Source organism: Emiliania huxleyi, assembly GCF_000372725.1.
Source record: "Emiliania huxleyi CCMP1516 chromosome Unknown EMIHUscaffold_130, whole genome shotgun sequence".
NCBI classification, from domain to species: Eukaryota; Haptophyta; order Isochrysidales; family Noelaerhabdaceae; genus Emiliania; species Emiliania huxleyi.
In genome coordinates, this window is record NW_005201286.1 from 110396 (window position 1) to 133289 (window position 22894).

The following is a 22894-nucleotide window of genomic DNA, read 5'->3' on the forward strand; positions in this document are numbered from 1 at the left end:
GTGGATCGTTGAAGGCTTCGCCAACCTGGGCTCTGGCGGCAGCACCTCCACCCCGATGGACGCTGGACGCGCTGTCCTCTGGCGGTGTGTGTCGTAGGGTACTGCTATAACTGCTTCATGTACTTGCGCGCGTACGCACATGGGGCGCACGACGGATCATTCCGCGCCTGTGGGAGCGCTGGCCGTGCACGGCACATGGGGTCGGTGTGTGTGCGCTCGCGAGAGAGAGATGGGTGTGTGTCCTTGACACTCTCGCTCCGGGTGCCTCGAGCGAGAGAGGAGGGGGAGACGCCGCGCTGGGTATTAATCAGAGTGTTAGTCAAATAATCCTCGCACACCACGACTCGCGCATAAACCACGACTCGACCCACAGGGAGAGTGCGTGCGCTGCGACGGACCCAGCCGGCACCGGCAGTGCGGACACAGTGCGAGACTGCGAGTCGTGCGATGACTACCGACGCACAAGCACACCACGCGACGTAGTCTGCAACACCGCGCGGCTGGACACCACACACTTCACCGGCAGGACTCACTGGGTCGGACGCACGCGCCGGTGCAGCGGAACCGAAGATACCGAGAAGCCCGCCCGAAGCCCCGAACCATGTGCTGTGGTCGCTGCCACGCCAACCGCGCGGCCGGCCCGGGCGCAGGCCGTGACGACTGATCGCGGCGGCAGCGCCGCGCGCCCTCGTGCAGCGGTGCGCGCCGCTCGCGCCGCGCCAAGGGAGGTCTTCAGCCTGCGGCACGCTCGCCCGCAGCGCTGCCGGGCGTGCCCATCAAAATGCGCCGCCGCTGGACGTCTCCGCCGCCTCCAAGGCGACCGACGCCACGAGTGATATGCGTGACGCCACCGTGAGACGTCTGGACGGCTCGCTGCGACCTCAAGGCCAGCCTCGCCGCCCGCCGTGAGCGCCAAAAAAGCGTCAACCGCGCAACCGCGCAACCGAGAGAGAGCGACTGAGACGCTTCAGCGACCCGCCAGGAGCCGGGCCGAGGTCTGTCCGAAGCCGCATGCCGCTCGAGTCGGTCGCCCGGGGCACCCTGGGAGGCGCCCGTCGAAGCCAAAGCTGTGCTGGGGACACGGCCGGATCAGCCTCGTATGATGAGCGAGTTTGTTGTAGAGATTTCACGTTGGATAGCGCCTCTACATCGCTCTACAACGCAGGCGCATCGTCACGCGGCGGATGTAGAGCTCTACAGCTCTACAGCGCTCTACACAGCTCTACAGCTCTACAGCGCTCTACACTCTACATCCTCTACACCCTCCCTCAGGCCGGTCTCCCACCCGCCAACCCCCCTTGGTAAAATCCCTGACCCTGTGTGGTGGCGGCGTGCCGTCCTCCCATCCCTCCCTGCGTTTCTTTTTCTTTCTTTCTTTACCCCCCGCACCGCTTCTTTTAGCCTCCTCGATGCCCAGTGAGCAGTGTTTCGAAGCAAAACAAAAGAACTCCTGGCCGATGCCATTGCCTGCTAAGCGCCGCAAGCCACGGTTCGCCGCGCAGCTCGCTCTCCTGCGATCTCCAGGGCGCAGCGGCGCCGCGTCCGCGGCGCCTTTGCCCGCCGCCCCTTCATCTGCTGCACGGGGCCCCGTGTCGGGCGGCCGCCTCGGGCGGCGGCCGGGGCGCCGGGACTCCTCAGAGCTCCTCCTTGGGCGCCTGTCCCACGCGGGCAGCTGTGAAGAGCACACTGTTCACAGGCACGGGCGGGGCAAGCGACTCCTCCGTCGCCTCCGGCTTTGGCTTCCGCAGCACCGCCTGCTTGAGGGCGAGCTTGCGGAAGAAGCCTACGCGCTGAATGCACCAACATCGGGGCGGGAAGACGGTCTTTTGCAGTGGTGTGTTCGAGATACAGCGGACGACAGCGGAGCACAATTGAGTCCGTGTCCTCTCGAGCGCTGGTTGGGATACAAGAGTACGCAATCCGCTTCTAGGGGAAGACGCCGTCGAGCATATTGTACGTCGGCTTCTTCTCGAAAGCGACGGGCTCATCCTGCCCGGCGGGGAAGCCGAGGACCGCCGGGAACGCCGTGACGCCGAACCGCCTTGCCACCTCGCTGCCGCCCTTGCCCGCCTGTTCACAGCCCGAGGTGTGAAGAGACGATGTCCACAGGTACGGATACAGCCACGAGCCCTTGTCCGCCTAATGCGACGGGTGGCAGCGGTTGGGCTCATCTCGTGCCACTCTCGGCTCCTTCTAGCGACACACCTTCGGCCTTGACCCGGCGACAGAGGTGGGCTCCTCTCGGCTCCTCTCGGCTCCTCTCGGCTCCTCTCGGCTCCTCTCGGCTGCTCTCGGCCCCTCTCGGCTAGTCCCGCGCCTTGTGCTCGACGACGAGCAGCCTGCGCCGGTACGCCGTGCTCAGCGCCTTGACAGGTCGGGGGGGGGGGGGGGAAGGGGCGGGGGGGTGAGGAGGTGGAGACGCGACGAGACAAAGGTCCGCCGTGCTGAGCGCCTTGAGCGTCGAGGAGGTGGCGCCGGAGCTGCTGAAGATCAGCACCATCGGCAGGCCCCACTCGCGCCGCTTCGCCTGCGAGGGTGGTGTGTGTGTGTGGGGGGGGGGGGGGAGGCAGAGGACACAGATGGAGAGCGGTCGAGTAGGGAGGGAGGGGCGCAAGGAGGGAGGGAGGGAGGGAGGGAGCGAGAGAGAGCGAGAGAGCGAGAGAGCGAGAGAAGTGTGTGTGTGTGTCTGTGTGTGTGTGTGTGCGTGCGTGCGTGCGTGCGTGCGTGTGTGTGTGTGTGTGTGTGTGTGTGTGTGTGTGTGTGTGTGTGTGTGTGTGTGTGTGTGTGTGTGTGTGTGTGTGTGTGTGTGATGTAGAGGTAGACAGAGCGAGAGGGAGAGGGAGGGTAGGCGCTCGAGAGATAGGGACTGCCTGCGCCGCCTCAAGTTCCTGCGCTGTCTTGACGCGCTCCACAAAGTTTGGCATCCGCGACGTCGCGAACCGGACGAGGTCCTTGACCTCCCTCGCCTGCTGGTACTCCTCCACATTCTTGGCGTTCTTGACCGACTTCCGAGACGGCACAAACGCCTTGATCGTGGGCGTGCCTTTGATCTGGCCAAGCAGAGGCGGCGTGGCACCGTTCGCCTCGGTATCCCAGTAGGCCACCTTGACCAGGTTCTTCAGCTCGCCGGCCAGCTTCTCCCACTTGGGCGTCAGCTGGCCGCAGAAGCCTCACGTCTGTCTACAGACATTGACGAGCCAGAGGAACGGAGAGCTCTCCAGCTCGCGCCAGTTCTTGCTCGTGAGCGCGACGACGGTGGAGGTGAAGGGGTTGCTGCCCATCGGGCTTGCAGAGACGAGCAGCGCAGCCATTGGCAAACTCAGTTGCGTCCGGGCTCCTGGGCCAGGGCGGGTGTGCGCGCGGGGCGGCGGCGGCGCGGCGGCGGCGGGGTGGTGGGTGGGGTGTGTGTGTCGCCGGGGGGGAGGGGGGAGGGAGGGGGGTGGATCTTGACTCTTTTGTCTCTGTACTCTGACCAAACTGGAGTCTGGCTGGGCCCCCGGTTGGAGAGACCGATGTGTCGTAACGAAAGTTAGTTCGAACTGAAAACTTGCGGTCGTTGGACGTCGGTCGTTGGACTTCTCCTGTTGGTAGTTGCTCCGATAAAAAGGACCGCGTGCGAGAGCTCACGTGCTCACCCCGCCGGCCCGAGCTCGCCTCGGCGCGCCCCGCGCAGCTGCGAGAAGCGCGCGCGCCCGAGTGCGATGAGCTCGCTCCTCGACGGCGCGCCTTCCGCTTGGCCTTCGGAGCTGAAGAACGGGAGCGCGCACGCGGCGCTCGCCTAGTACCGTACCTCCATACTATCGAATCCAACGTGGGTCCAGGTCCTGTGGGTGTGAACGTGGGTCCAGGTCCTGTGGGTGTGGTGGTGGCTGGTGCACGCGACGATCGCCTCTTCCCGGAGCGTCCTCTCGGCGCCCGCGAGCCAAGAGGGCACCCCGTCCGAGCCCCCGGACGAACCCGCGCGGGCGCCGTGCGCGGGGGTCGCCACCTACAAGCGAGGCGCGCCTCGCGCCGTGAGAAAAAGAAGAAGAGCACCGGCCGGCTCGGTGGGGCGCCGCCGCCGGACTCCACTCCGCGCCGGGCGGCTCACGCGAGCCGTTCAGGCTGCGGTGCTCGCGCGGGCTGAGGTCGGCAGCGGGGTGGTCGGCGACGCCCCCCTCCGCCGCGTCGGCGCCCCCCTCGGTTCTGCCGCGAAGGCTCTCCGCCGCGATGGCGGCCGCCACCCGCTGCGTGGCGGCCAACAGAGCGAGCGCCGCGCGCGCCCCCTCCTCGGCGCTCTCGCAGCGGCGGCGCAACGCCGCGCACTCTGCCGCCCAGCCCTCCGCGCTCGCTGCGTGCGCCTCCACCGCCGAGCAGACCGCGGCCAGCCGACCCTGCACCTCCTCCGCAGCCTCGCCGGCGGGCGGGGCCGCGCCCAGAGCAGAAACACGCGTCGGGCCGACACCGCCGGTGCTCGCGGCGGCGGGCGAAGCCTCCGGCCACTGCCCAACCAGCTGCGATGCTGCCGCTGCCGCCGCTGCTCCCGCCCCGTCGAGAGGTGACTCGGCGCTCGCGCCTCCCCTCCCCTCCTCGGGCGAAGCCTCCGGCGCCGCACTGGCAGAGGAGGTGGAGGCACGCGCTGCATTGCCATTCTTTCCAGAAGCCCCAGCTGTACTTGCAACGTGTTGCACACTCGGCGGTGTCGCCGTGCCGAGCGTCGCGCCCGGGGTTGCCCCTCGCTCGGACGCCTATAAAAAGAAACAAGCGCTCCAAAAAGAAATCGACCAGCGGGGTCGCCCCTCGCTCGCACGCCTTCTCGAGTCGCTGCAGCAGGCGCTGCTTCTGCTGCTGCAGCAGCGCGGCGCGCCTGCGCGAGGTGCCATGGACGTGCCTCGGAAGTGACTCGGAAGAGACTCGGAAGGGTCTCGGAAGGGTCTCGGAAGAGACTCGGAAAAGTCTTGGAAAAGTCTCGGAAGTGTCCCGCGCCTCTCCGACTGTCGAAGCGCCTCCTCGAGCCCGCTCGCCCGCTCCTCCGCCGCAGACCGCGCAGCCTCGGCCTCGGACCGTGCCGCCTAGAGGAAGGGTGCTGGACGGTCCAGAAGGCGAATCCCCTCTCCCTCGCAGCCTCGGCCGGATCGCGCCACCTCGGCCTCCGCCGCTGCCGCCGCCGCCGCCTCCCTTGCCGCCTCCGCCCCAGCGAATGCCGCCTCCATCTCGGCGGCAGCAGCGGCGGCCGTGGCTTGCTCCGCCGCCCTCGCCGCTGCCGCCTCCCGTGCTGCCTGTGCTAGCGCATTCATCTCTGCTACCGCCTCCTCCCTCGCCAGCGCCACAGCCCTCGCCGCCCTTTCCTCCGCTGCCGCCGCAGCCTCCTCTGCCAACCTCTCCGCCGCCGCCCTCTCCTCCACTGCCGCCGCAGCCTCCTCTGCCAACCTCTCCGCCTCCGCCTTCTCCGCCGCCGCCCTCTCCTCCACTGCCGCCGCAGCCTCCTCTGCCAACCTCTCCACCTCCGCCTTCTCCACCGCTGCCACCCTCTCCGCCTCCGCCCTCTCCGCCTCCGCCTCCGCTGCCGCCCTCTCCGCCGCCTCGGCCGCCTCCTCCGCCGCCTTCTCGGCCGTCATCCTTGCCGCCTCCTCCTCCGCCGCCGCCGCTTCTGCTGCTGCCAACTGCGCAGCCTCCTCCCGCGCCGCCGTCTCGGCCTTGACTCGCGCCGCCTCCTCAACCTCCAAGCGTATCTTCTCCACCTGTGCCGCCTCGACCGCCGTCGCTTGGGCCGCCTCTTCCCGCGCCACAATCTTTTCCATACGCAGCCGCCCCACTTCGGCCGCCGCCGACTCCTCCACACGGGCCTTCTCTGCCGCCTCCTCCTCCGCCGCAAGCCTTACCGCCTGCTCTGCCGCCTCCTGCTCTGCCGCCACCTGCTCTGCCGCCGCCCTCGCCTCTTCCGCCTTGGTCGCCGTCGCCTCTTGGGCCGCCGCTTCTGCCGCCTCTTCTACCGCCGCGTCTGCCACCGCCGCCTCCTCGGGCTCTTCTGCTGCCGTGGCCGCTGCAGCCTCCTCGGCGGCCGTCGAGAAGAGGCGGTCCAGGTTGCTGTCCTGTGCGGGCGCAGCTGAGAAGAGCTGGTCCAGGTTGCTGTCCTGTGCGGGCGCAGCTGAGAAGAGCTGGTCCAAGTTGCTGTCCTGTGCGGGCGCAGCTGAGAAGAGCTGGTCCAGGTTGCTGTCCTGTGCGGGCGCAGCTGAGAAGAGCTGGTCCAAGTTGCTGTCCTGTGCGGGCGCAGCTGAGAAGAGCTGGTCCAAGTTGCTGTCCTGTGCGGGCGCAGCTGAGAAGAGCTGGTCCAGGTTGCTGTCCTGTGCGGGCGCAGCTGAGAAGAGCTGGTCCAGGTTGCTGTCCTGTGCGGGCGCAGCTGAGAAGAGCTGGTCCAAGTTGCTGTCCTGTGCGGGCGCAGCTGAGAAGAGCTGGTCCAAGTTGCTGTCCTGTGCGGGCGCAGCTGAGAAGAGCTGGTCCAGGTTGCTGTCCTGTGCGGGCGCAGCTGAGAAGAGCTGGTCCAGGTTGCTGTCCTGTGCGGGCGCAGCTGAGAAGAGCTGGTCCAAGTTGCTGTCCTGTGCGGGCGCAGCTGAGAAGAGCTGGTCCAGGTTGCTGTCCTGTGCGGGCGCAGCTGAGAAGAGCTGGTCCAGGTTGCTGTCGCGAGCAGTGTCGCCGGGTGGGCCCTGCACATCGGGAGGCAGGGGGGCGAATGGGCAACGAGCGGAAGCGTTGGGGTGGCAGCGACAGCACGCGCCTCGGGTGTGCCGAGGGAGAAGAGGTGGTCGAGCGAGTCGAGACTGTCCCTCTCCTCCGCCGCCGCGGCCGCGGCCGCGGCCGCTGCCGCCGCCTCTGCAGCTCTCGCCTCTTCCGCCTCGGCAGTAGCCGCCTCCGCTGCCGCAGCCTCGTCCTCCGCCCTTGCCGCCGTCGCTGCCTCTGCCACCGCGGCCGCCTCCGCTGCCTTTGTTGCGGCCCTCACCGCCTCCTCCTCCGCTGCCCTCGCCGCCGCCTCCTCCTCCGCCGCCCTCGCCGCCGCCTCCTCCTCCGCCGCCCTCGCCGCCGCCTCCTCCGCCGCCCTCGCCGCCGCCTCCGCCGCCCTCGCCGCCTCCTCTTCCGCCGCCTCCGCCGCCCTCGCCGCCGCCTCCTCCGCCGCCCTTGCCTCCTCCTCCTCCGCCGCCCTCGCCGCCTCCTCCGCAACCCTCGCCGCCGCCTCCTCCGCCGCCCTCGCCGCCTCCTGCTCCGCCGCCCTCGCCGCCGCCTCCTCCTCCCTCGCCGCCGCCGCCTCCGCCTCCTCCGCCGCTCGTGCCGCCTCCTCCCTCGCTGCCGCTGCCGCCGCTGCCTCCTCCGCCTCTCTCGCCGCCACCCTCACCGCCTCCGCTGCCTCAGCCTCCTCCGTGACCCTGACCGCCACCCCCGCTGACTGCACCACACCTCCCGCCTCCACAGACGCCACTCCGGCGCCAGCAAAGAGGCTCAGCGACGCCTCTGCAGGCGCAGCCGCGTCGAAGAAGCTGCTCAGGTCCAGCGCCGGAGTCGGCGGGGCGGACGGCGTCGGGGTGGGAGCGGCAACTGCAGAGCGAGCCGTTGAGGCAGCGGCCGGTAACGCCGGCGCTGGCGCCGCTCCGGCTGAGGCGCACGGCTGCGATCCCGCCCGCCGTGAGCTCGAACTCAGGCTGCGGCCGCGGCGCTGCTCGTGAGTGCCGGCGATGAGGGCGGGGATGCCGCCCGGCGTGAATTGTACCCGCGGCGCACGCGGCATCGCCTCCCGGAGACGCCAAGACCGGCCTGTGTGCGCTGTGCGGCCCGCCAGCGCTGTGGCTTGCGGGCTGTTTCTTGTTTCATGGTGTACCTGTGTTAGTGCCAGTGCGAGCCAGTCCCGTGCCCAGTCCTGTGCCCAGTGTCGTGCGAGGGAGTTTTGTTGTAAGATTCTTGTTTCACGTGCTAAGTGCCCCCCCCCCCCCCCCCCCCTGCGGGATGCTCTCAAAGCTAGCGGAAATTCTGCGCATTTTGTCCCGGACGCTTGGAAATCAGTTACGAACGTCAGCCAGTATGGTCGTGCGCCTGCAGCAGGCGGCGGCCGCGTACGGCTCGTCGGAGGACGACCCGAGCGACTCGGAGGACGAGGACGAGACCACGAAGGAGCTCTCCGCCTCCCTCTCCGTCGCCGAGCTGAAGCGACGGTGCAGGGAGGCTAATGTCAGCCAGTGGGGCAATCGCGCTCAGCTGGTCGTGCGCCTGCAGCAGCCGGAAGGCGAGCAGCGCGGCCCAGTGCTCTGCGCGAGTGGCGTCGAGTGGGTGGTCGTGCGGTGGGTGGGCTATTGGTTGGGGTGAGGGAGGCAGCGCGGGAGCGAGAGGCAGCTGGGAGGAGGGGTGGGTGCGGGCGGGAAAGGTCCCCTGGGGGGTGGGGGGTGGGTGGGGGAACGCTGCAAAGGGTGCGGCCGAGGCTTCGGCGCGCGGGCGCGGCTGCCTTTGCCGTCGACGTGAACTCCCACGCCGACTTGCGGAAGGAGCTGACGCGCTCGCGCAGCGCGGGCATCGCCACGACATAGTCGTGCGCCTGCTGCAGCCACTCCCACTGGGCCATGATCTCTTGGAAGAGCGTCGGAGGCGCTGCGTCCTGCAGAGGAGGCGCTGCGTCCTGGCTGCTGGGCTCGCCCATGCTCGCCGGCCCGAAAGCGCGGCCGGCGACAGAGCCGAGGCGGGTTACAATTGTACTTTGGTCGAAGAAAAAAAGCTTAAATCATTCCTGCACGAGCCACGTGCCCACGATCCACTTCTCTCCGCGCTTCACCGCCTCGCCGCTGTGCACGTACCTCTCGTCCGGCACGCCATCGAGCGTTGCCGTCGGGAAGACGAGGGCCTGGCCCGCCACAGGCTGAACCTCCGCCCGAGGACGCCACTCGCTAAAGGCGTCCCCGTGGAAAGCCGTCTCTCCGCCGGCTTCGGGCGATCGGAGATAGACGATGACCTGCGCGATGCGCTGACCGAGGCCGGTCGAGCCGAAGGCCTCGTCCCGCATCGCGTCGAGCCTGGCGTCGACGTGCTTGCGCTGATACTCTCCCTCTTTGTACCGCGTGACGGTCACCGGCTCAAAGCGGTCGCGAGGCATGTGGCCGAAGAGCGCGCCGGCTCGAGCGAGGAAGAGCTTCTCCGCGTGGTGGCCAGAGGCGTCCCATTTGGTGCCGGTGAAGATCTGCACCCTGTCGCTGTTCGCGACGAGTGTCGATACACCGTGCGCAAGACCGCATACGCCTGTGACGGCACCGCTGGTAGCAAGCAGAGCCTCCGACGGAGAGTAGCCTGCCCCGAGAGAGAGGGCAGTCGCGCTAGCAAGAGCGAGCAGTGACAGACTGGGGGCGGCTTTGAGCCAGCCGATTGAGAATTTCTTCTCTTCGTGCTCGATATATCGCACCTCTGGCAGGGTGCCGCACGCGTCGATCAGGGCCTCGCATTCGTCGCCGCTCAGAAAGTCTGGGATGATGTAGACGGGCGCCGGCTCACCGTGGACGCGTTGAAGGCACGGGTGAGACGGGATGGCATATGCTGGTGGCGAGACAGCAGCTGGCCGCAACGGAAGCGCCGGAGCAAGCGCTCGAGCGACCGTCGGCACGAGCATCATTCCGTCTCGTCTTTTGTCGGCACGAGCAGAGCGACCGTCGGCACGAGCAGAGCGAATGGACTCGTTCCGTCTCGTCGTTTGGTCATCCGCGAAATGAAGTGGAATGACGCAGTGAAATTTCACGCTCTGCAAGCGACTGCACGAGTGAGTGTGTGTGTGTGTGGTACAACGAGAGAGAGATCCAGATGACATGGGAAGCTGAACTTTTGAGAGTCAGACGAGGCATGGCGAGAGCGGAGGGGGGTCGTGTCTTCTGCCTGATAGGATGGACATTGAGGCTCGCAAGAGGTTTGGTGACGACATCTTTCAAACGGCTGAGAAAGCCGATGGATGACGCTGATGCGGAAGGGAAGGAACAGGTGGTAGGAGCCTTCTTCAAATGGTTCACAGAAGTGTGGATACCAGCAACCAGGGATGCGCGGGCCAAAAGCAAAACGATCAATAGACAATACACACGGCGGTGACGCGCCCAGGATGGCCCCTCACGAACTTCACGGCCTGGTGAGTGGTGTGGCCTGTGCTTAAAAACGCGATGAGAGTGCAAGCAAGCCGAGACCCAACGACCGTCGAGTCGCCGACGGAGCGAGCGACCGCCTCGAAGTCACATGGTGAAGACGAGCCTGCGTTCGCGCCGCTCCCCCACCCCGACGGTTGCCTTGCGCTCGTCGAAGTCCATCGTGCCAAAGAGATCCCGGTCGAGGGTGCGGCCTACGTGCGGAATACGCCAGCATCGGGGCGGAAAGGCGGTATTCTGCAGAGTCTTCAGAGAATCGCGTGAATCCGAGGGCTGCGAGTTCAGTGAATGCGGCTGAGTACGGCCCGAAGACACCTGACTCCGTGTCCTCTCGAGCGCCAGTTGGGAGACGAGAATCCGCATCCCGCATCTAGCGCTTCTAGGCGGCGCGGCCTGCGGCGGCACGGAGCTCGGCCTCTCGCAGCGGCAGCAGCGCGCGTGCGCCGGCCGGCCCAACCTCCTCCACCGAGCGGAGCACGAGGGTGAAGCCGTAGGGCGAGCTCTCCCACACTCCGGCGCAGCGCAGCTGTGCAGCTCCCTCGTCATCCTAAGGTCAGGTCAGGTAAGGTCAACGTCTCCACACACACACGAGGTGGTGGTGCGAGGGCCAGGGCAGCCCTCGCATCTCCACGCCCGGACACACGGGCAGGAGCCCCACGGCATTCAAAGTGCAAGCACCGGCCCGGTGCCGTGGGTGAGCAGACCTGCACCCCACTCCCTCCCTCCCAGACACAACCCGCACACAACCCCCACAGCGTGGACGACTACGTTCAGAAACACCAAGCAGCGAGGCGAGGGTGAAGGGGTAAGGGGCTGTGTGGGGCAGAATCTTCATCTCTTGACTACTCCATCTAGCCTGGGGGGTCGCAGGAGAGGGGAAGGGGGGGAGGGGGGGGACAGAAGGTGAGAGAGGGTAGAGGGTAGTGCTAGCGTGCACGACTAACGCGTCGTCCTCGTCGAGAGGGGCGAAGAAGGCGGCGTCCACGTCCCCCTCGTCGTACAGCGTGCTCCATGCCTGCGCCTCGAGCTCAAACTTCGGCAAGCCCTCGCCCCTCAGCCCGCCCTCGCCGCCCTCGCCGCCCTCGCCGCTCGGCGTCGCGGCTCGCGGCTGCAGCCTGAGCCGGATGCGGCCATGCTTGACGCCCTTGGACGAGCGCCATACCGTCGCCATGCTGCAGTGCAGCTCGGCCTCCCGCTCCTCCGCACTCTTGAGCGAGCGTGCGAGAGGCGTCGGCCGGGACACGACCAACACACCGCCGCCGCCCGATTCGCCGCCGCCGCCGCCGCGCGCATTGGCCTCGCCGGGCCGCGGCGGCGGCGGCGGCTTGCGCAGCGGGGGGCCGGAGGCGAGCTCGCGGTGGAGCGACGCGAACGCGGCCGCGTGCAGCTGGATCAGCCGCAGCTTCTCGCTGTCCTCCTCGTGCAGCTCCAGCAGGTAGGTGCGCAGCTGCTGATCGGTCCGGAGGAGCGAGACGTCTGCGCGAAAGTCGGCGCTGCCCTCGAGCTCCTCCCACGCCCGCCGCACCTCCAGCAGCGACAGGCTCGACAGCGGCCTCTTTGCACCCTCCGGCCTCCACCGACCCTCCGGCTCTGCCGACGAAGCGGCTTCGACCGCGGCGGCGGCGGTGGCGGCGGCGGCGGCGGCGGCGGGCGGCGGTGGCGCGGCGGCGGCGGGAGGGTCCGCACCGCCGGAGCCGTGGGCGACGAGTTCGGACTCGACCAGCACCATGCTCGCGAGCTCCTCGGCTCGCGGCGTGAGGTCGACCCACGCTCCGGAGGCTGCGGCGGCGTTCCAGTGGCGGCGCGCGGCGGCAAAGACGCCGGGACGGTCGCGGAGCTCGAAGACCGCGTAGCCCTTGACCACCGGGAGACCAAGGGCAGCGTGGACCGCCGCGGCGTTGGCGCAGGAGTCGTCCGCACTCAGACGCACGCCGGCCGCTGCCGCCTCGGCTGTCAGCTTGTGCGGCGGGCGGGCCGTCAGGCGGCAGCGCCGGCCGCGTAGCACGCCCGCGCCGACGAAGCTGCTGAGCGCCCGCTGCTTGAAGCAGCCCGGCCAGCCGCGAGGCGGAGAGCAGAGGGCGTCCGCCGTGAGGGGCGGGGAGGTGGAGCCACCAGTCGAGGAGAGGAGCATCGTGTGTTCAGAGGACCTGCCCGACGCTTGAGCGCTCGCGGTGTTTCTTTCTTTTTGAGAGCTCCTTGTTTGGCTCTAAGGTTTGAGTTGTGCCCTTGTTTGTGCCCTTGGCACCGTGGAGTGCTGGGGGGGGCGACAGGGAGGATGTGGCCCTGAGTTATGTGTACGCCGACTCAGGGTGTGTGGCAGCCAGCTGGCTGTGTGTCTTGTGAGCCTGTTTGTGTCTGTGTGTCGCTCGTGCGTGCCGTCATCATCTGTCCAGCGTCCACCCATACCGCGTTGGTGTCCAGTCCGAGCCTGGCTGTTCTTCACCTTTCTACCTACCTACTCTAAGGTGTAGAGAGAGAGATTTTTAGCAATACCAAACAACTCTAACACTCACACCACACACGTCATTTGGGGCCTGGAGCCCTCTTCACGCGCGCGCTAGACGCTTGTTGGCAAACAAGACACAGAGCTCAAGGCTGTTCTTCACCTTACTACATACATACGTAATAATACAGACGGACACCGACGGTCATCTGCTGTAGCCGCACGACACGCACACACCCCCACACCGCACCGCACTCCGCGCCCGCGCGCCCCCGGGCCCCCCGCCCCGCAGCCTCGCCTAGGTCGGGTTTCTTTTTTCCTTTTGAAAAATAACTTTCTGCTTTCTTTCTTTCTGCACACGCACGATTCACACCTGTGGCCTGGCATTTCTCGTCAGCCCCCTCCTCGCTCCTCCTCCTCCTCGCTCCTCCTCCTCCTCCTCCTCCTGCCACTCCCACCAGCCCACCACGCCATGATCCACGACCGCCTGCCTCAGAATGCAAGTCACCTCCTCACGTCCGAAGCCGGCGCGGTGCAGCACGTGCCCGTTGAGCGTCTTAGCCTGCGTGGCGCTCCCGCTCGCATCCGCGCGTGCGGCGCTCACCGTCTCCCTGTACCGCGGCATCTCCTCGTCCAGCCTCTCGTCGGCGCGCCCACCCGCGCTGCAGCAGGAGAGGTACTCTTCGGTCACATCGGAAGTCCCCTCCACGTCCGCGCTAACGGCGATGACTCGAGTCCAAGCGCCGATGCCCTCATCCAGCCGGCCCGCAAAGTTGGCCGCCGGCGCATCTCCGGGCCCCTGGCAGGCCACCCACGCGCCGTCCGCCTCGCGCCGCGTCTCCGACCAAACGTGATCCCAATCGAGTGGCAAGATGGCGCGAAGCGGCACGCTCAAGTGGCGGGCGAGCGCGGCGCGCAAGTCCTCCTGCTCGCCACACAAGCGGCCCCATCGGTTGGGGTTGAGGATCACTTGTGCGGCCGACGAGCGGAACCAGCGCGACTCGTCCCCGCACTCAGGGCACCGCAGAAGGAATGCCACCGCGGAGCGCGCGCCCCGATAGTAGCCGCCGCGCACGAACGGCCGCTCTGAGGCTGTCGGAGGAACTTCACTGATGCCGACCTCGGCGTCGGTGTAACCTGGCGTCGTCTCGTCGGGAACGATGTGCCCGCAGCGCTGACACTGGTTGGGGACGTACTCTGTCATCGGGTGGGCGATGACGTATGACCACAGCTGCTCGCGCGAATCGCCGGAGAGCGTCTTCAGACGACTCAGACAATCACGCCAGGTCGTCGGCGAGAGGCCTCCGTACTGTTTAAGGCAGCGCGAACGCATCGCCTCTGGCAGCGCAATGTCCAGTCCAGCCTCCACATCTCCAAAACCATTGCTCTTGTCGAGGACAGCGTGCACCTTTCTTCGGAGCAGGGCGCGGCCGATCGTGCGCGCTGTGTCTGGTGTGCGCCCACCGAGTCCCATCTCGAGCGTCTCGAGCGCTGGAGCCGTCAGGTGCGCAAAGGTGCGCTCGAGAGCCGTGGCGTCCTTCACGTGCAGCGCGGACAGCGTGGCGTCCTTCACGTGCAGCGCGGAGAGCGCGGAGGTGCTGCAGAACATTGGACGGGACTGAGGAAAAAAAAGTCGCGGCGCCGAGCAGAGGGGAGGGGGTCGAAGCAGGCTGGGCGTACGGGGTAGCCGCCACTTTCCTGCCTCACAAGGACCCTCTACCTCCACCACACCGCCGCCGCCGCCGCTCACGCCGCCGCCGCCCTCCAGCCTCCCCCACGGCCACGCCGCTGCCAGCCCCCACCTCCACCACGCCGCCGCCGCCGCCGCTCACGCCGCCGCCGCCCTCCAGCCTCCCCCACGGCCACGCCGCTGCCAGCCCCCACCTCCACCACGCCGCCGCCGCCGCCGCTCACGCCGCCGCCGCCCTCCAGCCTCGCCCACGCCTCCGCCGCCCACCACCTCCACCACCCCGCCGGCACTGCCGCCCACACCTCCGCCGCCCTCCTCCTCCCCCTTGCCTCCGCCACCCTCACGCTGCCTCCCCCGCCGCCACCCTCCCCTTCGCTTCCCCTCTCCACCACCGCCCCCCTACCCCACCCCTCGCCCTCCCCCCCGCCCTCCCCCCCGCCCTCCCGAACCACCCACCGCCGGCCCATGTCGACTTCCGCCATCCCCCTTCCCGCCCCTACGCCTTCGCCATGGAAGGGTCGGTGCGTGTCGACGTGACCTCCTGGAACACCCGTACCCCCGCACCATCTCCGTCGCTTGGTTGCTTAACCTTGCCACCACCGGGAGCGGCCAGGTCCCAGGACTCATAGACTCGGTCGAGAGACCCCAGATTGGCATCCATGCCTCTCTGGACAGGGTGGCCCGCCACAAGGACCCCAGGAATTGCGACTCGCCGCTTTTCCCGCTGTGATTCTGTGTGAGCTCTGTGTCTTGATTTGCCAACAACAAACCTACAACAAGGGCGGGGCCGCTGTCCCGGAAAATGAGAGAAGAAGCGCAAATCACTCTGTGTGACACATTTCTTGTTGGCTTCTAAAAATGAGAAACGCCGGGCAGCGTGGTGCACAACGAAACCTCCCATACGTGTTTGTCTCCTCCTTTCCTCGGGCTGTTCCATCTCCTCGTCTCTTTCCCACCTAGGCGGGGCGGGGGTCGGGGGGGCGGCGGGCGCGGGGTGGTGAGGGCTTAAAAAAGAAAAACGAGTGGCCTCCGTGCACTGACGGTCGGCCAGAAAACACGCTTCGAGGAGTTCGGCGCAATGAGCGCGGGGGTGGAGGAGCTGCTGATGCGGGTGGCTGAGGTGGCGGGCCGGAAGCTCACGTGGTGGCAGTACGACCAGACGTCGTGGTCGGCGCGCGAATGGATGCCGTTTGCGCTGCAGCGACTGTCGGTGCAGCTCTGGGTGGCGCTCGCGGACGAGGCACAGCGCGCCATTGGTGCGGCGTCGCGCGACCGCGAGGGACCGCGGGGGAATGCTAGTGGGATGGGGGGCTCTGAGGGGAAGGGAGCGGGGGGCGCCCAGTAGGGCGCCGGCACCCCAGCGTAGAGGGCGTCGTGTAGCCCTCCTTTTGGTATGTCTATTAAAACACGCCCTCCGTGGCTCGGGTTACACCAATCCTCGCTACCCAACGCGGCCAAAGGATATCCACCTCGAGAACCTCGAGAGTGTGCATTGGCTGTCCAATTCGCGATCGATGAGCGTGTGCGGCTGGGCTGTCCTGGCGGTGGCCGTGGCCCTCGGGTACCTCGTGCAGGCCAACCTCGGGACGCTCGCGTACGGCAAGGAGCTCGGCTTCGCGGCGGCGGAGGCCTGCGCTTTGCACCAGCTCCCGACGCCTTGCGAGGACCTCACGGCCTTCCGGCCCGGGGCGCTGTTTGCCGGCGGCGGGGATCTCTGGAGCACCTTTGCCCTCGGATCGGAGCAGGCCGTGGCCGGCGCCATCTACCTCGTGGAGGGCACCAAGGTCACGCCGCTGCCGATCCTCGGCGAGCCGCCGAAGCTCGTGCTCCACGGGATCTACTTCTCGGCCAGGAGCCGCCGACTCTACGGCGTGAACCACGACGAGGCTACGGGCGAGTCGATCGAGGTCTTTGACGTGCTCGAAGAAGACGGCGTCTCGCTCAAGCACGCGGGGTCGATCCGGTCGCCGCTCTTCGCCAACTTCGCGCTCAATGACGTCGTCGAGGGCGCGGGAAAGGACGAGGTCTACGTCACCGAGTGGCAGGCGGCGGCCTTCCCTGCTGGCGGCAAGCGCGGCCTCAGCAGCGCTCCGCTCGAGCTCAGGCTCAAGCGGGCCCTCAGCTCGCCGCTCACCTTTTTCAAAGTCCCGCTCACGCGGGTCTTCCGCTGCACCGTCAGTACGCAGCGGTGCAGCGTCGCGAGCTCCGCGCGCTTCGTCGGCGCGAACGGCATCGCGATTTCGGACGACCGGCACACGGTCTTCGTGAACGATGCGCCGGCGCAGCGGCTCACGGTGCTGGCGCGCCAGCCTGACGGCTCGTTGGAGGAGGTGTCGTCCTTCGGGCTCAAGCACATCGTGGACAACCTCGAGATGACGGCGGACGGCGCGCTGCACGCTGGGACCATCCCCTTCCCGTACGCCTCCGCGAGCGTGTGCCAGGAGGCGCCGGCACTGAGCGCGTCCAAGGTCGTCAGCGGCCGGCCGGTCAGCTGCGGCGCCCAGCCCGGAGGCCTCCTTGAGATCGGGCTGCTCGGCACCGGCGAGAGCGCGAGAGGCAAGTCGTTCGTCGATGGCCGCCAGACGGACATCTTGACGCACGACGGCACGGCGCTCGACGGCGTCTCCAGTGCGCTCCGCGTCGGCGCCAAAGTCGTCCTCGGATCGCCGCACGCCAAGGGCCTCCTCTTCTGTGACGCCTGACCTCAAACGCTCACCGGCGGAAGACGGGATAGTCGACACCAGAAGGGGGTCGTAGGACGTTCTCAAGAGAAGACGACGTTATCGTGGACGGCCGCAATCACAGTGCTCATGTGGAGGGTACACAGTTGACGGACGACGATCCGGGGACGCGCCCGCCACGACTTCGCCACACAGACGGCGGCTCTCCCGCGCCTCGCCGCTAAGACGGGTACACGACCGCGGCTCGTGTGCGTGTAGCCGTCTTTGTCCGGACTGAAAAGTCCAACGCACTCGTCGGTAACGGCGTCCCCGGATTTCGCCAAGCTCGGCGAACCTCGACAGCGGCACAGCGCCTTCTCGGTGGCATGCATCTCTTTGCGACTGAACCCCCTGGAGTGCAGCTCCTCTGCTGCTCACACGCTCTGCACAGATGGCACAGCCTACTGTGCGGCTGCCACAGCTGTGACAGCGATGGGCTCGCCCTCACTGGCCCTCAGTCACTTGTGCTGCGGCTTGTGTGAGCGACAAACTGCTCGGCGACTGCCGGCACACTGTGAGACCGTGGCTGGGAGGTAAAACCACAGTACCAGCGCTTGGTCACATCGGGGCCCCGAGGTCAGATCCATCTCCTCTGTTGATGACAAGACTTGTCTACTGGCTGGAGCCGAGCAGGAGGGCCCGGCGCACAACCCCTGGTCAACTCACCGCCTCCACACCCCGTACGGTAGGCGGGACCGGGAGAAGGCTAGGAGGTTAGGGAGAGAGAGTGCCTGAGGCGGGCTTTGGGCGGCCCGACGTCCCCCCCCTCGACTTAGTCGAGTAACGACGTAGTCGTAAGGAGCACTTGGAGTGCAGTCATCAACCTCACGCCCAGGACCGGGGAGCTAAGTAAGAAGCGCACCCAGTTGGCCAGACGCTCGGCATCGGGTTACGATAAAAGATCAAGAATTCTTTCCCTTCTTTTTCCCCGCCTCCCAACGGGATCCTCGTAGGAGCCTAGAAATCCGTTGCCACACGCGCTCGAACACCCTTGAACCCAGTTGAGTTTCCAGCGCAGCACACGAGCACCAGGCCCTCCAAGTCGGCGGTGGCCTGTGCTTGGGCGAGGTCCATGAACGTATTCTTGCATTTTTGCTCCCGGCTAAGGGAGCAAGCAAGCCCACTCAACCCCAAGTACTCACCGTTTTACAGTGGTGTTTTTGTCGCAGAGGCTGCAGCCTCTGCTGGGGCGGAATGCGCGGGGTTTTCGGCGCGATGCCCTCGGCGAGTACACGCTACAGCTGTGCCGCACGCTCTCCTGCGCGCGCGTGACGTGTGGGACGCGTGCGCTGCGCTCAAACGTCGCGATTTGGCAATAGGCGCTCGAGCCGGCGCACAGCGGGCGATTGCGCCGCGCAGGGGGGGTCGGAGGGGTGCGAGAGGGGGCGTGGGTCGGGCGCGCACCGGCTGGCTCCGGGAGCGGCCGTCACGTCGAGGAGTGGGGCTGTCGGCGGCTCGAGCGCCGAGGCGTGCCGCTCTGCTGCGCCGCCGACAGCCCCTCTTCCGAGCCGGCGCGTGGAGGCGAGCCGCGGCCGGTGTCGCTGGTGCGGGGGCGGCGCAGCGTTTATCCCCCCCCCCCCCCGCGCCCGCCCGCCCGCCCGCCCGCCCTCAGGCCTTGCCCCTCCGCAGGCGCGGGAGCGCTCGCCGGCGAGCACCTCCTACCTCTCGTCGCCCGGCTGCTCCCTTCCCCCGTCACCCGCCGCGCCCTCGCCCGGCCGCCTCACCGCGCACGGAGCGCTCGGCTGCTCGCCGCCGCCGCCGCGCGTCCCGCGCCGCCACGCTTGCCCCCTCTCCTGACGCGCACCCCGCGCAGACGGCGCTCCGGGATAGACGGAGCAGCGACCGCGCGCGCGGTCGCTGCTCCGCCCCTCCGTCGCGCGCGCCGCGCGCGCGCGCTCTGCCGCCGCTGCCGCCGCGCCCCCCTCGCCGTCTGTTTCCCGCCGTACTCGAGTATGGTGTGCGGTGCGCGCACGCGCAGCGCGCACACAGCAGCACCTCCCCACACCCCACCCACCCCGTCGCGCCGCCGCCGCCGCCCCCGCCGCCGCCGCCGCCCCCGCTGTAGCGTTTGGGGGGGCGACTGGCGACGACGGCAAAAATGCAAGCCCCGCCCCTGGCCACTGTTAAAGAAAAGCACCCCGGATAAAAAACTCGGCGAAACAAACATGTCCGACCTCGGAAAGCTGCCTGGCGTCGCCGAGGCGACCTCGACCACTGAGGAGCCCAAGCCGATGTACCACAGGGACCCTTCGGACTGGGACCGGCCTGCGGTCCCGGTCACCAAGGCGTACAAGAACGAGGCGTTCCTCTCCTCCTCGCACGCGCGGCACCTGCGCATCCTGTGCGAGTACGAGGAGACGATGCAGCGGCTCCGCGCCAACGGCATACGCGCCACAATAATGTTCTTCGGCTCCGCCCGCTCCAAGGACCGCGCTCAGTACGACGACGCCCTCGCCAAGAGCCGGAAGGCGGTGGCGGAGGCGCCCGACGGGTCAAGCGAGCAGGCGCTCGCACGCGGGACGCTCGAGCGGCTGCAAAAGTCAGAGTGGATGTGCGAGTACATGGAGAAGATCCGGCAGCTCGCGCAGCGCGTGACGGAGTGGTCGATCAAGACAAAGTACTCGCTCGCCAACCAGGTCTCGGGCGTCTCGCGCGCGACCACGGCGCGGCTGATCGAGGAGGGGCGCAAGTCGCCAGCCGGGGGGCGCAAGTCAGCCTACCTGCCGCACTCGACCGACGACGCCTACCCGCGCCCGGCGGACGCGCCCGGCATCTACGTGTGTACCGGTGGCGGGCCGGGCTTCATGGAGGCGGCCAACCGCGGCGCGCATGACGCGGGCGGCAAGTCGGTCGGGATGGGGATCACGCTGCCGTTCGAGACGGGGCTCAACCCGTACGTCACGCCGGAGCTGGCCTTCGAGTTCCACTACTTCTTCACGCGCAAGTTCTCGATGGCCTACCACATGCAGGCGCTCGTGGTTGCGCCCGGCGGCTTTGGCACCTTCGACGAGCTCTTCGAGCTGATGACGCTCAAGCAGACCGGCAAGATGCAGTCGGGGCTGCCGGTGGTGCTCTTCGGAAAGCAGTTCTGGCAGGAGGTGGTCAACTGGCAGGCGCCGCGCAGAGATGCGCAGAGATGCGCAGAGATGCGCAGAGATGCGCAGAGATGCGCAGAGATGCGCAGAGAGCTGGCGAGCCCTGCTTCCCTGTCGAAAGCCCTCGCCTCGCCTCTCGACCGAGGACTCGACGCAAAAGGAGGAGGTGCCGAGTTGAGTGCCCGTCAGGCGCTCGCCGTCGGAACATCTCGCAACCTCTCGCCATCTCTCGCCACCTCTCCCCACCTCTCCCCACCTCTCGCCACCTCTCGCCACCTCTCGCCACCTCTCGCCACCTCTCGCCGTATCTCGTCAGGCGCTCGCCGACTCGGGCACCATCAACCAGCGCGACGTCGACGAGCTGCTCTTCACCGACGACGTGGACGAGGCCTTCGCGTTCCTGACCTCGCACCTGCAGGCCAAAAGAGAGAAGACACGTCGCGACGAGCCCCCCCCCCCCACCGAGGCTAGAGACAGGACCCACTTGTCACCGGCCGATGGGTCTGCCCCCCCGCCGCCACTCGCCCTGCCAAGGGAAGCACGCCGAGACCGCACACGCACGCACGCACACGTGCACCGGACGACCCTGCACCGTTCAATGCCACGGGGCGTGGAGACGCGCCGGCGCCGGCCGCACTAGCGTGGGGAGGAGGTTGGCTCACCGCACTGTCCTTCCCCCGCAGGCGACCTCGACGCCCCACTTTGCAGAGTGCGGGCTGCCGCCCGGCATGGACCTGAGGCACACGACTAGCTGAAGGCCGCCCCGACGCCCCTACGGCCTCTACGGCCGACGCGCCGATGCACGACCGGCCTCCGTCAGACGGCTCTCCGGCTGCCGAAGAGTCGCTTCCCTTCGAGCCTTATCCTCCTCGGTGCGGCGCGGGCACTGTACCCTCTTTCGACATCCGAGCCCCTCCCCCTTCCCGCATCGGTCGGCGTCTCTCCATGCAGCGGTGACTCGGGGCCGGGCGCGTGCCAGGTGCATGCAGGATGCACAGCATCTGGGGCACGCGCTGGTAGACGCTATTTGTACTCTCTGTTTTTTTGTACATGGATGCACCGCGCTCGTCGTATGTGATACGATATCGCGACTGGATCTCGGGGCGGTCGGCCACGCAGCTCTCGCGCCCCCCGACTGCCCGCCCGACACCGCTCTTGGGGGTTGAGCCGCGCTTGAGGGTTCACTTGTGGGCCCGGCCGCTGCTAGAGGGTCCGCAGCGTCCTAATCTAAAATCTGAGGATTCGGGATTGAGGCATCGCTTCAGTGAGGCCAAAGTGAGTTTATGGATGGGTGAGAACGATGCGCGACACGAGGAGGCACGCGGACCGACTCGTCGGCGACTCTGCTGCACGCCGTTTCAGAATATTTTTCTCAGCGTGAGCGCGAGACGTGGAAGAATGCGACAAAGCGCCGACGTGGGTCTCGACCGAGGGGACAGGTGTGCCATGGCTGCACGTCCAGTTCGACCGGAGGCCAAAGTACTTCCACCACGAGCCGTTCCGCCGGAGGCCGCCGAAGCCCGACGCGCCCCGCCGCCGCATGGCGGGCAAGGGGCATCTGAGCGGGAGAGCGGCAGGCAGGGTGGGCGGCGGGGGGGGCGGGCGGGGCGGGGCTCGAACTTCCGGCCCGCACACCCAGGAATCAAAAAGCCTTGTGCGTGTTTAGAGCTCGATCTCTCTCGCTGCACAGCGACTGTGGGGCCCCAGATGACTCGCGCCTGACGATTGCCTCGTTGGTCATGTGATATACAGCAGACAGCACTGAGCGAACGAAAATTCTTTTTATCTTCGCACATGCCCCATGTGCCGATTGCCGTACCTCGCTCGTGAAAAAAAACTGTTCAGTTTTCAAAGGCAAAACACAACGCTCTGCGGTTGGTGCACCCCTCACACTGACACATTCCCCTCATCCCCGACCCTTGGCTGAGCACATCTACCTGCGAGCTAGCATCTCCGCATTTTCTCTTCCAGTCATCCGCCCGCGCCGCGCGCCATCACTGGGCGTCTAGTGCAGCCACTGACAGAGCTATTCCGAAGGAGTGGTCGACGCCTCGCCTAGAGTTCGGGTGGACTTGCGCACTGCTTAGCCCTGAGGGGGGAGTGTGTGTGAGGTGGTGTAATGTTGTCCCGTTTCAGGCGGCAGGTCAGGGGATTAGCCGGGAGGATTCGGCAGCTCAGCCAGGGGCTGAGCGTCTGCAGGCAGCCTTCCGCCCGCGCCGAAATTCACAGCCCTCCCGGGCCGACGGGGTGCTCCTTGGATCGGGCCCCGCTCCCCGCTTTTCCTGTACCTGGACTGTCCGGGTTAGGAGGGTGAGAGTATTGGGTGGGCGAGGGCAGTACATCTGGCGGGTGGCGATTGAGGGACAGCGTGGGTTGATTGGGGGGTAATGGGCGCGCGGGCGGCGCTTCGTGGTCCTGGGCGAGCAGGGGAAGTGGTTAGGAGTCTTGGGGCCAGAGATGAGGATTGTCGAGATGTCATGCGAGAGCGGTGGGTGGGCGAAAGTAGCGCGGCTGGAGAGTGGTGTCCGAGGGACAATGGTGAGTTGTCAGTTGGGGCGCGAGACGCGCGGGAATCATACTGTGTAGGGTGCTGATTGTGAGCTGAGTGCATGGGTGTATGGGGTTCAGAAATTTGTGGCGTCGAGGTTTGTGCATTGGTGGCTGGCGTAGCGGTCAGAGGTTCGCATTCGGGCCGGTTGGCTGCGGGTTCGAGGCCGGGCGGGGGGGGAGGGGGGGGGCACACCTCACCCTCACCCCTCACCATCCTCAAATCCTCGAATCATCGAGATCATCGAGAGCGTCGTGAGCGTTGATTC

General features: G+C 67.4%; 5 protein-coding genes across 5 annotated transcripts; 2 read left to right on the forward strand and 3 right to left on the reverse strand.

The window, feature by feature from the left end:
* Positions 1-1634: 1634 nt before the first annotated feature.
* EMIHUDRAFT_226114 (hypothetical protein) lies at positions 1635-5780 on the reverse strand (the record flags this gene model as incomplete). The annotated part of the gene is made up of 10 exons (XM_005788984.1): positions 1635-1790; positions 1939-2070; positions 2426-2527; positions 2868-3155; positions 3189-3337; positions 4067-4373; positions 4443-4593; positions 4673-4846; positions 4975-5051; positions 5682-5780. 10 exons carry the CDS (start codon positions 5778-5780, stop codon positions 1635-1637), a joined length of 1635 nt encoding a protein of 544 aa, XP_005789041.1.
* A 2071-nt stretch (positions 5781-7851) lies between these two features.
* EMIHUDRAFT_226115 (hypothetical protein) lies at positions 7852-9616 on the reverse strand (the record flags this gene model as incomplete). The annotated part of the gene is made up of 5 exons (XM_005788985.1): positions 7852-7885; positions 8037-8058; positions 8130-8268; positions 8420-8614; positions 8750-9616. The coding sequence occupies 5 exons, from the start codon at positions 9614-9616 to the stop codon at positions 7852-7854; spliced, it is 1257 nt and encodes a 418-aa protein (XP_005789042.1).
* Positions 9617-10217: 601 nt separating this feature from the next.
* Positions 10218-12281, reverse strand: EMIHUDRAFT_455008 (hypothetical protein; the record flags this gene model as incomplete). Its single annotated transcript, XM_005788986.1, has 5 exons — positions 11817-12281; positions 11504-11720; positions 11068-11335; positions 10536-10677; positions 10218-10324 (listed from the first exon to the last, which is right to left on the reverse strand). Exons 1-5 carry the CDS (start codon positions 12259-12261, stop codon positions 10218-10220), a joined length of 1179 nt encoding a protein of 392 aa, XP_005789043.1. The 5' UTR covers positions 12262-12281.
* Positions 12282-15777: 3496 nt separating this feature from the next.
* EMIHUDRAFT_110098 (hypothetical protein) lies at positions 15778-16965 on the forward strand (the record flags this gene model as incomplete). Its single annotated transcript, XM_005788987.1, has 1 exon — positions 15778-16965. One exon carries the CDS (start codon positions 15778-15780, stop codon positions 16963-16965), a length of 1188 nt encoding a protein of 395 aa, XP_005789044.1.
* A 2183-nt stretch (positions 16966-19148) lies between these two features.
* EMIHUDRAFT_467137 (hypothetical protein) lies at positions 19149-21174 on the forward strand (the record flags this gene model as incomplete). Its single annotated transcript, XM_005788988.1, has 3 exons — positions 19149-20081; positions 20395-20496; positions 20762-21174. The coding sequence occupies 3 exons, from the start codon at positions 19149-19151 to the stop codon at positions 20831-20833; spliced, it is 1107 nt and encodes a 368-aa protein (XP_005789045.1). The 3' UTR covers positions 20834-21174.
* Between the last annotated feature and the right edge of the window lie 1720 nt (positions 21175-22894).